The 13,208-nt window shown below is 46.4% G+C and overlaps 2 protein-coding genes across 2 annotated transcripts in view; one reads left to right on the top strand and one right to left on the bottom strand.

Annotated features, from left to right (window-relative positions):
- The window catches only part of ITIH2 (inter-alpha-trypsin inhibitor heavy chain 2), a 29,581-nt gene extending 29,228 nt beyond the window's left edge, over window positions 1-353 (bottom strand). The window contains exon 1 of the mRNA XM_010088163.1: window positions 222-353. Coding sequence (XP_010086465.1) covers window positions 222-305 — 84 coding nt within the window. The 5' untranslated portion in view covers window positions 306-353. The remainder of the gene's footprint in view (window positions 1-221) is intronic.
- Window positions 354-8,076: 7,723 nt separating this feature from the next.
- ITIH5 (inter-alpha-trypsin inhibitor heavy chain family, member 5) overlaps window positions 8,077-13,208 on the top strand; it is a 46,198-nt gene continuing 41,066 nt past the window's right edge. The window contains exons 1-2 of the mRNA XM_010088162.1: window positions 8,077-8,196; window positions 11,856-11,900. Coding sequence (XP_010086464.1) covers window positions 8,077-8,196; window positions 11,856-11,900 — 165 coding nt within the window. The remainder of the gene's footprint in view (window positions 8,197-11,855; window positions 11,901-13,208) is intronic.

Here is a 13,208-nt window from a genome sequence, read left to right as displayed (position 1 = left end):
GCCCATACTATCCCAACCATAATAATATTAAAAAAGGAACACTACGAAAGACAGGTGAAAACCAGTTATCAGAACAATCCCATTTACAGCTAAAAGCAGAAGCGAATTCATGAGATAGAAGCAGAGCTATGAAGCGATGACCCAGTTCTGCTCCTACCCAAGCCAGCTGCAGCTTTGATACTGACTTCAGGGAGACTTAGGCCCTGCCTTGAAATACTCACGTCTGGGATTTCGTCGATAACAAGATCAAAGCTTCCTACTCCAGAAATGAGGAACAAAACCAGGAAACAGAGCAGATGCTTCATTTTCTTCCCGCTTGTCTCCTGAGACCAGCCCGCATAGGTACTAGACGCAAGATCTTTCCTTCTCTGAGACAAGTTCAAGGAAACAGCTCAGGGTTATGCAGTATTTTGAACAAAGTTTTGAAACGCTGACTTTGTTTAGGCCGTAGGTAAATATTTGCCTTGCAACGCAAGTCTGAGCTGTGGTGCCTGAGCAAGGGTTATCCAAATAGTGTCTTCACTCGCCTCTGCCTTCGATAACAGCTCAGGCTTGGATAGGCTCACTTCTTGCTTTTGTAGCTTCCCGTGATGTTTGACTAATTTCCTGCTAGGCGCAGACCTTGGAGTATCCAAAACTTTGAAACATCAAAGCAAGAACTCACTCCTAGCGTGTTTGTTTATAGTAAATGAGGTGAAGACTGGTTCTCAGAACGACGGAGGCAGCAACGTTGTGCTTCTCCAAGGGCCCACCCACCCCGCCATCTCACAGGGGTTGGCAGAAACCTTTGAGCTGGATCCTGACCTCTACAAACACCCTTCTTCCACTCTGGTTGGGAAAGGATCAACTGGTGGTGGGATAGTTCTAGTTTCTTAAAGTTAGTCATGCGAAAATATCTGATGATATTTTCAGATGCATGTTGTATGGCTCCTGGGTGCTTTTGAAACTGTTTTGGCTTCCCTGCCTCTTTGGGTACATCAAGCAATGGGATAAAACAAGCCAGCAAAGCAAAAAGGGGAAAAAGGGAGGAAGCAGGTTTCTGGCAAAAGGAGCTGGGATATTCCTTCAACTCTTCCACGAAAAAAGTAAATTTGCAGACATCTGAGCAACCTCAGACTGGAAAAGACTGAATTAATATGTGGTCCCAGGACAAAAGAGCAAACATGTTACATTATGTTATGTTATGTTATGTTAATTATGTTGTCCTATGTTATGTTATATATCAATGTTTCAGTAGAAGATTTCTGCAGCAATAGTCTACTATTACATATCTTTTCAACAGATTATTTCTCATGCTGAAACCTGAAACTACATTCAGAATTTCACAAGGAACACAACCAGAATAGTGACCTTTCAGCTTACCGCGGTGTAAGAGCTGCCAAAGGAGAGAACATAAGAACTGGAGCAATCACATAAGGTATTTTTGGAAGACCCTCCTAGTCTTCAGCTACTTGTATCTATGCTACATCCTGACCAGGAGATGGTTTCCATTTGTTTAGTAGTCCTCAATTAATTTATTTTCCATAAACCTACAGTCTCCTCTGAAGAGATGAGATAAAAATTTAGCATCTGTAGCTTCCTGAGAGAAGGTCCACATCCTAACTATGCACTGCAGAAAGAACCCCAGCCTTTTGATCACTTTGAACTTGTCACATGAGAGCTCCATATACTGTTTCACAGCTGTTGTGCTGGAAGAGGCATTGAATAATCAATTCTGATTTGCCCTCTCCTGAGATCTTCTAGGCAATCGTGGACCTTGAACTTGGAGAGGACATAGCTCTGGATTTCCTACAAAGTTTAGGAGCCTGTAGGGTGTACTCCAGCCAGTACTCAGCCTTCACGGCACATATATTGATCCATCCACCCGGTGGTTCACCACATCACCTATTTGTTACTTTCTCTCTAAGCTCTGGTTCAGCTCTCAGATGGTGCATGTGTAGAGCCTGCAACATTGCTTCTCCTGAAGACACAATTTCTGAATGCAGAGGTCACTCAATAAGTAATTCTGTGTCCCTCGGACCCAAACAGCATGACCTGGCCAGTCTTCCCCTCCCCTACCTTACTCCAGGTTGTCTTCCCTGTTGCAGCTTCCCATGGAAATGGGTGGAAAGTGGTGTTCCTGGAGGAGGGGGCGTACAGAAGGACAATGGGGACGATGGAAACAGTGTTTCTCAATAAGTAGCATAATGAGGGATGAGATTACCCTGCTGTACATCTTTGTCTCACTTTTTAGTCCATGGAAATAAACAGATTTTTTTATGACCATATGATGCCCGACTCAATTTAGTTACCTTCCTCCACCATAGAGTGGGACAAATCGTGCCCTCAATGGGTCTAATTCATGCCAGGTACAATACAGGGAGTCCAGTAAGAGAGCTCAAAGGAGGACACCAGCTCTGGGGACATCTACACTTTATCAGATGACTCCTACCTCCTGGAGCTGCTCTGCTTTTATCACCATTGAAGGTGTTTTGAGCAGAGGAAAATCCCAGCATTAAAATCCCAGGTGCACTGCTTTGAACAGGAGGTTTGCTTACAGCTCTGTGGTACGTAAAACATCCAGGCTGTCTTTAAATCATGTAGTCGAGTGACTTACAATCTAATCATATACTTTGGACTCAGTGTTTGCTCAGCCTCTTAGGTGGTTTTTGCTCAGTGCTGTGTGCTGATGGCCCTAGCAGTATTTAAGTTTGCTATCTTAAAGTTAGCTTAGGAATACCTCCTGAGTGTAGCTGGACTGCAAGAACAGCAGGCATGGGGCACTCAGGCTTTGCTGTGTTGGTGGCATCTACTACAGCTTGAATTTTCCCTCTAACCTGAGTTCTGTATGTATACATGCCCCTAGCTCAGAATGAGCAGTCCTTTTTCATAAGAAACATAAAAGCTTAAGACAGCTGTTCTGGAGGTACCTGGGACCCTGGACTGGGACGCTAATCACTGCTGCTCTGAAGTCTGTATAGAATAGAGTTTTCTTTAAACATTAATTTCCTGATCCATTATTTCAGTCCTCTTGTAACTGCCAAATGTGTTTTAATTTTTTTAAGTAAAAATAACAAGATTGCAAAAGCAATGTAACCACTAGATGGCATGAACTGCTCAAAGATCCTGTCCAAAAGAGTCCAAAAAAGCTGAAATTTCTCAATGAGAAGGTACAGAAATTATACAGGAGGAACAAGTGGTGAGGATGCTGAAAGCTCTACCATTTGCTATCAGGTTGTGGGAACTTCCCCAGCATTTCATGAGGAGGCCAGGATCTCAGTAAGACGTTTTGTGGTATGTATCAGTTAGGCTGTTTCATGACTAGTCCTTTCTGTGGTTGGGATTTCTCTGGAAGGAAGTTTTCATGCACTGTCCTCCCCGAAGCACTTGGAGTTACTGCTGGGCAGCTTCTGTTCCTCGAAATAATCAAATTGTGTTATCTTGACTTGCACCTGTGGAGAAATGCTCCCAATTTCTGTCTCTTATGAGATAGCCAGTTTCCCCTTCCTAAACTGAATTTCTTATGTGAAATTTTCCATTGATCCAGGTAAGAACAAGGTGCACCTGCAAGGCAACACACTTGCACGTGATGTCTACTGCCCTGACATTTGTCCCATTTCATACCAATCACTCATGGAAACTATTCATGGACATACCGAGCAGGGTTTCTTGTTGCTTCAACTTTAGTCCCTTTGTGCTGCCATTAGACAGAACTATTTCAGTTATCAGCAACTGGTGACCTGCCTGTCTGACCGGATGACCCCTTCAAAGGATGTTTCATAGAAGCCCCTCCAAGAAAGGCTCAAATTAAGAAGAAATTTTTCACCATGAGGGTGGTGAGGCAGTGGCCAAGGTTGCCCAGGGAAGCTGTGGATGCCCCATCCCTGGAGGGGTTCAAGGCCAGGCTGGATGAGGCTTTGAGCAACCTGGGCTAGTGGGAGGTGTCCCTGCCCATGGCAGGGGGTTGGAACTTGATGATCTGTAAGGTCCCTTCCAAACCATACTGTGATTCTGTGATTCTATGATCCCCAGCACCAAGACCCTTTGACAGAGAATTCAGGCATATTTAAGATTTTCATCCTGAATCAGAACAATACCAGATTTTGAAGTTCTGAAATGCTCTGCTGGTCTGTGGTACACACAGCTAACAGCAACGGGGGAGAGATTAGCAGTGATGGGAACCCCAGAAAAGCCCTTTCAGGAACACAAGCACCTCCCAAATAGTGTCAGAACTCAGGACCATCAGGTCCTATCCAGATGTTTCAGAGGAGATTGATTAGATTAAAACATGAAAGAAAATATATAATGTATTACCCTGAACTTAATTTCACCTCTGGGCGTTTATCTATGTCTATGCCTGTGTAACCCTTTGGGACTCTTGCCAATTACTTGATCAAATTGCTGGCTTCAAATGCCACTAAATTCTGCAGTTCATTAGTGCTTTGGGTAGATCTAGTTCCTGGGTCAGACCCTTGTAGTTGGGCATTTAATGTACGTGCCTTTGCATTAGGTGGATGTCTGGTGTTCCATTCTTCTGCCTAGAAGAACAGAGAACTGGAAATCTTTAATTTATGAATCCGTGCAGCCATGGCACTGATGATATGATCAAATGCCTCCCTGATCTTGTTCCTCAGCTTCAATCTGGAGTCTGGAAAATTCCTGCTCTTGAGCTAGAAGGTGCCAACATTTTCTTTAGCTTCAACTCTCCCCACAGGGTTTATTTAACTGGTACATTGAAAATGAGGAAGACTAGTCCTACCCACGAGCCTTGCATGGAAAAACAGAGGGATGCAGATGTGTGAAGGCAGAGCATCACCAAGGTGCATGTGTTTGTATGGCAACGCAGCGAGATTCCTTGACATAACATGATCTGTTCCAGGTGAAATGTGTGTAGAAGCTCAGCTGTTAGATCATGTCTCTCTCCATTTGTCTCTGCTCATGGTGGCCGCAGGCATGCCAGGCAATTTAATTTGTTGAGCCTCCACCCAAAGAACAGCTGCTCATTTTGTTAAGTCGGCAAAAGTCAGTATCAAACATGTCTAATGTGAACACACCTGAGTAACTGCTTATCTTGGTCTCCAAAGGCATCCCCAGAGCAGGGCCTGCCATATTCCCCCCAAAATCAGAAGACTTTATTCCAAGGAGGGGGATAATGTGAACAATCAAGACCTCGGGCTTAATGTTCACTTGCCAAACCTAACCGCATCAGAACCATGTCAAAACACACCTTGGTCTTATTTAGCTACGTGCTGTGTCCTTACGTGCCCTTGCTGAGGAGAGCGTGAGCAGAACTGGCTGCTCCTGATCACTTTGGGAAGGGCAGTGCTTTTCCCAGCTCATTCTCTCATGCTTGTTGGTTATCCTGTACCTGCTCTCGGGTCTTGTTTTGGTCTGAATATCCTCATTTCACCGGATGTGCTTAGGATCAGCTTTTTTGCACTATCTTTGCACTGTCTCCCTGTTTTGATTTATTCTGGCCCTCAGTGCCTCACCTGTGCAATGGAAGAAGCAAAGTAGTTATAGAAACAAGCTGAATCCTGAGCAAGAGGCAAAAAGTGATAGCTGGTGGGATTTGGAATTTTTTTTTCCAAATGCTTCCTGACTGCTCAATGGCTATTTCAAACTGGCAAACATCTCCCCATCCTGCCCAGGCACTACTGACACCTCTAGGGTTAGCAGGGTAGTTTTGACTTGCTTTTACAGGGGTGCCTTGGTTTCCCCTAGGTTTTCAAAACAATAGGAAAATAATCCTAAATGTATTGTTTTAAATGCCAGATTCCAAATGCTGTGGGCCCTAGTTAATGAAACATGGCCAGAGCAGGTTGAGGAGCAGCCCACCGTAATGTCAGTAGTGCGGGCACAGGAGACTACAGCCCCACTTCTCACCCCACTCATTCTTCTCTCTCTCTCTCTCACCCCACTCATTCTCATTCTTCTGTGTCTGAGCGGGACAAGACATGCAGAAGCCAAAATGTACTGGACCAAGCTGAAAAATATTTCAAACCATTTTTTGTGTCCTTAAACCAGATCTCAGCCTGAACCATTGCTTTGAAATCTCTCTTGAGTCACAGCTGGATGGCTGAACTCTCTTTCATCTCCCTTCGAAATGGTGTGGAGCTGAAGACAATGTCTTGACCATGTTCTGAAAGGGACTAGATCAGCCCAGCAATCACTTGGGGTGTCTCTGGGGGCCTGAAGCACCCTGCATCAGCCTCTCTCCAGCTTTCTTCCACCATCTTTCCTTCTCCAGCCACATAAGACCTTCATAATTCCCTGCAGTGTTCCCCACCCAGCTCTGCAGCTCCCACCAGGGATGTGGCCACTCCAGAGGCCCTTGTACCTCCCAGTGGTGGACTGGTCCCAGTGGGAGAGGGGCTGGACAGGCTTTTGATTCCTTCCTCCTGCTGGCAATGCCACGGGGAGCCTGTGCGTGTGTGAACATGGTGTGGCCTCAGCCTAAGCCTGGGCCACTGATTTGCTAAAGGGGAGCTCCAAAGGCTTTGACCTTGCTGTCTCTTCCCTTTACCCCATCTCCTGTTCCCCTCATGCCTTCTGAATGGGAAGGAAGCACCTTCCTGCTCCTCCATTACACATGCGAGATTTGGAGGACATAATGCTCCCAGGATGTATACTTTTGGTGGACATATACTTTCAGGTGGCTGCACATGTGTCTGTCCAGAAGGAGAAACTCCAGTGGCCCAAGGGTGTGTTCATACATCCCAGTAGGGCTGGAGAGACATTGAGCCACTCACTGGACTGTCACTGCTGTGGACTGGAGCTGAAGGAAAGCAACTTCTTGGTCAACTGATGACCCAGAGCTGGAAAGGAAAAAGAAAACACAGTGGTTTGAATCCTGACAGGTTTGTGCATGCAGCACCTAGCACCTGCAAAAAAGGAAGAAGAAAACAAACTAAAAGAGAGGGAGTTTGTGTCTGCTGGATTTAAGAAGTTACTGCTGGCATATTAAAATGAAGTAGTAGACTTGTCTGATTTGGGGTTAGGTGAGCGCTGCCGATGCAAGTTCCCAGATGCCTGGGGATGAGCTGTGCCTGGTCCGTGCCAGCTGGCACAGCCGTGGCTCGGGAATGTCCCTGGCATCCGAACAGTGGGGATCCAGCCTGCACAGCCCGTGTCCACCTTCGCTCTGGGGCTGGTCTGAGAGGAGAGGGCTCTGCCTCTGGGAAACGGAGGGAAGAGCAGGAGGCTCACCTCGGCTTTGCCCAGCTGAGAAATGGAGTTCAAAAACAAGAGAGGGGTGAAAGTATGGCTCTCGGCTGTCTTTGCCGGCAGGGAGGCACCTGGTGAGGGTGCCAAGGTGAGGGTGTGGAGGGAGCCCTGCCCTACTCTGAGGCTGTGGGCCCTGAGGCAGCTTTCACAAACAAACCAGGGCTCTGCAGACTGGGGAGCAGGAGAAGATGTCCCTTCAGAGAGGGTGGAACCGAAAGGTTTCACTCCTCCTGGGTAAAGCCCCAGCCTTGAAGCGTGTCCTTGCATCACATTCCCCACGGCAGAGGGTAGGAGGGTGCCTGTTCGTACAGACAGTGGTGTGAACCATTGAGACCTGCCCATCGCCATGGCTGACCCCATGAGGAGACACCTCAGCTCCCACCAGCACTGGGCACGAGCCCCTCAGTTTTGGGCAGCCGCCATCTTGGGCCCTGCCTCAGCACCCAGCCAGGTGGAGGAAATGTCTCCTCAGCCTTCCCCCCACAGCTGAGGGCTGCCACGGGGCTGGGGTGCTGCTAGTGCCAAAACTACAGGCAGCAGCACCTCATGGACCCCCACATCACCCCTCTCGGCTGCACCAGGCGAGATGGGGGCTGAGGGCAGCATGGAGAGGGGCATGGCAGTGGCTCGTGGCGGGTGGTCTCCCAGCTGAGGGGAGTAGCTGCAGGATGGGAACCCTGCAAAGATCGCCTGCAGCACGGGAAGCAGCCCTGAGTGGAAAAGGGGCCGGTCCCGAGCTGGGAAGGAGGAGAAGAGGGTGGGTCGTTTTGTCTCCTGTCAGGCTCCTCACAGCCTGTCTGGCAGTGCAGGAGGCAGCGGGGTTTTCCTTTCACCTGTGGGGCAGGGAGCCCCAGCCAGCACTCGTCCACTATGATCCTCTGGCTGTGGCTCTGCTGGGCTTTCTCCACCTCGGCGGGACAGCCCGACTCAGAGCTGATGGCGAGGTACCTGGAAGAGAAGCTGTTGGCAGACTACAGCATCGTGGAGCAAGTAGGTTTTAAGGTAGTTGTCGTTTGGGAGTATCTGGTGGCTGGAGCTGGCTTGTCCCCTCTTAATCATCGGTATCGACATGCAGGGCAGTCTGCTAAAACTGCATTTATTGCACCCATTCCTGCGGCGTGCCCATGGCTGTGGTGGCAGCTGGGCTCCATGGGATGCTGCTGCCATCAAGCAAGGCAGTTGTTGGAGGTGCTAAGCTGGGAAAGCACCAGCACCCTCCTGTGCTGGGTGCTGCTGCCCGGGGATGGGTTCAAAGCCAACATCCCGAGAGCTGTGCTAACTAGGCATTTAGCAGGGACAAGGGAGTTAACGCAGTGTCCTGGCCATGCGCCAGTCTGAGTAATTCAGAGTATTTCAGGCTCGGAGGAAAGTTTTTCTGCCTATGCTCTCAGTCTTGCTGTACTTGATTTTTAACTCATGCTGGATGAAATTAACTACATGAGTTTCAGCTTGTAAAATGCTTCTTGACCAGGAGAGAGAAAAGATATATTCTGCAAGTGAAGGCTGTTATGTTGTGTCACTGTGTGTCTTAGATTTTCTGGGGAAATAAGTCTGAAAGGGCAATGAAGTTTTTGCAAGGTAGCAAAGGAGTTTGCATGGTGGTTTGCGAGGCTGTGATTTAAAAGGCTGAGATTCAGATCCTTTCTCACATCCTTCAGGTCCATACCAGCTATCATGTGTGACTTTGGGTCACTTAGGGCATCAATCAGTTATTTAAATTTGATCAGCTCTGAGAGGCTCTGTAGTATCTGAGGGGGCCTGGCAGGTACAATGCAGGACCTATGGAAGACCTGTGCCTTGCTGGAGGCCAGGTGGGATACCCTAATGTCTAAAATGCCACCAGATGCCTGTATTTGGCATCTTCTTCCGTATGATGTGGGAAGAGTGAGACTCTTCATGTGTATCTGTACCCATCTCAGAGCTGGTCATTCCCAGCTCATCCCACCCATGCTAGAATGGGAAGAATTTCTTTCCAGAAGTACCTATTGCTCTCCAGTATGAGGACCTCAGCAACTTCATTGTCTATCCTGATTACTGTGAACACATATTCCTTCTCAGGGGATTCAGCCACAAACCGGCGTCGTCTTTCAGACCCACTTGTCCGAGTGAAAGAGAATATCTCCACCACTGTTCTGCCAGTGGAGTGGTATCTGGGAACACTCGCTCATCTGCTTTTAGGGGGAAAATCAGTTGTGAAGCTCAAGCAGCTGACTCACAGTTTTGAAATAACCTGGCTGATCTTGCATGAGGCAAAGGAGGGTGTTTTCACAGGAGCTGTGCTGCTGGCAGATGAGTGGCAGCTGCATCTTCCAACAGAAAAGCAGTGATCTATCAATAGAGGTGGTGATCTAGTCCCCTGGGACAGACAGATCTAGAAGAGGATGTCTGTCCATCCTCACTGAACACATGAGCCAGATTCCCCATAAGCAAATTTCTAACTAATTCTGGAGAGCATATAAGGCTGTGTTTAACTGGAAGGAACTTCGTACACAAAGTCAAGTACAGACACAGGTCTTTGTGGGATCATTGTATCTGAGATGACTGTGGATTACTTGTTGGCTCATCCAATGTTGGACCACTCTGCTAAGGTAGTTGACAAGGTTGCTAGTTATTACCATTGCACTAGAGGTAGTTCTGGACAGCTCTTCACAGGTAGTTACATTGCTACCACCCAGCTTATTCTCTGTATACCATGCTAAGACTAGCAGATGGCATTAGAAATGGGGTCACTACTAGCAATTAGTTTTAATGAGTGCTTTGGAAGGCCTTAGGGTTGATGGGAACTTGGAAATTGTTCCATAAGATGATGCTAGTGTAGCTGGCTGCTTCCAAACTCTTTGGTGCACTGATCAGTCTCATAAATCCTGCAGTAGGGCTTTGGTAGTACTCACAAAGTCCTAGCAAGCAGAATACTGTTATTTGGTGATCCTTAGTGACTCACCAATGTCTACTGGCTATCCTCAAGAATTCAGAAGGTAGCTTTTGAAGGAGCCAAGTCATACAACAGCTTCTTATGCAAATCAGCAAGGAAACTAAATGGGGGTGTGGCCAGTAACTAAATTTCCAGTTTCACTGATAAGTCAGTGAAAACCATTGTGACCATACAGAATAACGGGTGGATTTGTTCCAAAAAGTAATCCTTCAGTAAAAAAAGTACTGAGGATCACTGATTTCTCATCCTTGACTCTGCTCCAAGCAGTATCAACTTCACAGACATTTATCTGGCTTGTTCTGAAGAATCTACAGCATTGGAGACTCTGCAGCCTCTCACAGCAGGTTCCTGAGGTGCTTTACTTGCCTGGCATACTCACAACCCCTCTCCTCTCCTTTCCTCTCCCCTCCTCTCCTCTTTGTTGAGAATTGCCCAAGGGAGCCGTTTTTCTGTGGTTCTCATTTTACAGGATGTTGGCTAAAATAATGAAGAGGAGAGTGGTGGCTTTCCTGAGCTTTGCAATGCATGATATAAACAGACGTAAACTCAACTCTTTGGCAAGGAGTGCTGTTATTTCAGTGTAAATCAACAGAGAGGGCAAATCAGGTAAAAAAAAATCATTGAACTCCGCTGCTCTCTGGAGTTCCACTGACATTTGAAGAAGTCACTCAGCTTCCCTCATTGACAAGAGATTTGCACTCTGTTTTGGGGAGGGATTTGATTTGGAGATGTTGCGAAGCTGAGATTTACACCATGTGCAGGGAAGAAGTCATAGTTGTTGTTGTGAAGGGCAATACGAGTACGATTGAGTTATCATAGGTGAAGCACTTAATTTCATAATAAAATTCGTGTCTGACTTTAAAAATCTTTATCCCCTTTCTGCACATAACTAGCTCTTTTCTGTCACTGCGTGACAAATCCACAGTACCTACGGAGAGTTTTTAGGCAACAGATCTGCAGTTGAGGTAATATCAATAAAGCTGATGCCGTAACATTGCACAAGTCCTCCCTTGGAGCAGGTCCACATGTGCAGCAGAATGGAGTTATGCTTGCTCAGCCCCACCGCACGAGTGCTAGGTGTTAACCTGGTCACTGCTCAAACTCAAAGCAGCCACATGGTGCTGAGTTGAGGACAGCCTCAGGTGACCAGGCTTGTCAGGCTCAGTCCTCTCCCTGCCCAGTGTCTGTTACCCATGATGAGTGCTGAGCACTCTTACATGGATGAAGACCATGTCTGGACTGGGGAAGGGGATTTGGCTTTTACTTGCCTGAGGATGTAGGTGGGTCCTGCATGGCATTTGATGAGCATTGTGGACTGTTTAGCAGCCCTTCTCATCATGTGCCATAAAACATGTGATGGGGCAAAAACAGTGACACAGAGCCTTTGTGTGACTCCATAGGAAGCTATAAGGGAATATACTTCCAGGGCCAAGTCATAGTGTCCAGGGCTAAAGGCTGAGATTCCTGTCTTCTTATAGAGGGTCTCTTGACAAGTAGCATTTGAAAACACAGTTCCTTGCCTGTGAGAGCTGCATTCCACTGCTGAGCTTTGATCAATGGGTCCGTTAATATAGAAGAGATTTAGGTTTTAATTTTAACCAGAGGAACATTGAACCTGGCCATGGGTGATCAGTCACACAAACCCATGGCTGGATTTAAACAAGTGACGTCTTCTGTAAGTTGACTAGGCTCCACTAACTCCCTTAACTCTTTGCAGGTTGCACGCCGTGTTCCAAGACAGGCCAAATTTTTGCAGAGGCTGGTATGTATCACACCGTGTCTTTATTTTACCTCATGGGAATTGCATTTGCTCTATGTATATATGTGTGTGTGTGTGTGCATCCCTATCCCCAGGAAGGAATTATGTCAGTGGGTGATGGTAGAGTGAGATTCTAGGTAAAAAATAATCTTCATTTTGATCAACAGGTACAGGTTCTTCTAATACTTCCCAATCCATCTTCTCAACCACAGATTTAGAGCGAGAAGATCCAATGTTACAAACCGTAACCATGCAGTGAACATAAGCTTGATGAGATCTCATTGAATTTGAAGAGAAAGGGAGAGTGTGCTTTCAGATTTGAAGATCTCTGTTGTTCTCTGTCCAACATTTACTGAAAAAAAAGGATGAAAATAAGGAGGCTAATATCCTTCTTTCAGCACAGGAACCTAAGCTTTAAGATGTAAATGAGCAATTGTGAGGTGTACAGCAAGTCAGTGAGATCTGGCTATATTGCTGCAATGAGAGTTTGCATGGCTTAGATCAAAACTTTGGCTAAAGAGGCAGACAGTGAAATTGCTGTTCACAACCAGTTATTTTTCTGGCTTTTCTGAGGTATGGAGGCTTCCCAGTTGAGAACTGGAGGGACTCATTTCACACCCTGAACAGCCATCGTATAGTAATAGCTTCTAGTCCCTTTGATCTTTGGCAGATCTGAATCAGCAGCCTGGAGGAGAGCAGCTCCCAGACTTTTTACCAGTTCATTACTTCTAATCTGAGATATGGTCAATTTGTTTTGATTAAAGCATCTTATAAAGGTAAAAACACAGAGTGTATTTCATTTATCTTCAGCTCTCTTCTGTCTTTCCAGACATTTGATGTAAACAAGCATAAAATAATTTCTTTGGCAAGAAAATCTCAGCTCTCATTTCATCATAATAACTAGGACACCTTCATAAAGCATCCAGCCAACCTGCCTTGTAGCAGCGTGCTAATCTGCCGCCTTAGAGTTCACTAGCTTTATTTTTAATAGGGATAATAAATCACAGTAATAATACTATTAAACAAATGGTTTGTTTTATTTTTTACTTGTGCTGCCTCTCATCTTCAGAAGGTCTTAATAAAAAGAGAAAACAAACAGGCATTTGCGCAGCTGTAAGTCAGAGCATCAGGCACTGATGGATTGTGCAAGAGCTCCAGGGAATGCACAAGAATCATAGACTGGAACTTGGGCTGCCTTCCAAGCCTGACCTAGCGACCTGTTTGGAAGCTGCCTCTGCCTCAACATTTATATTTTCTATATACACAGAATGGTAGATTCCTTCTAGGGATGGGAAGATGAAGCAGTTCTTT

The sequence above is a fragment of the Pterocles gutturalis genome, unplaced genomic scaffold, assembly GCF_000699245.1.
Source record: "Pterocles gutturalis isolate BGI_N339 unplaced genomic scaffold, ASM69924v1 scaffold1382, whole genome shotgun sequence".
Lineage (NCBI taxonomy): Eukaryota > Metazoa > Chordata > Aves > Pterocliformes > Pteroclidae > Pterocles > Pterocles gutturalis.
Note: the sequence above shows the minus strand (reverse complement) of the source record. Positions and strands in the feature narration are given on the sequence as shown.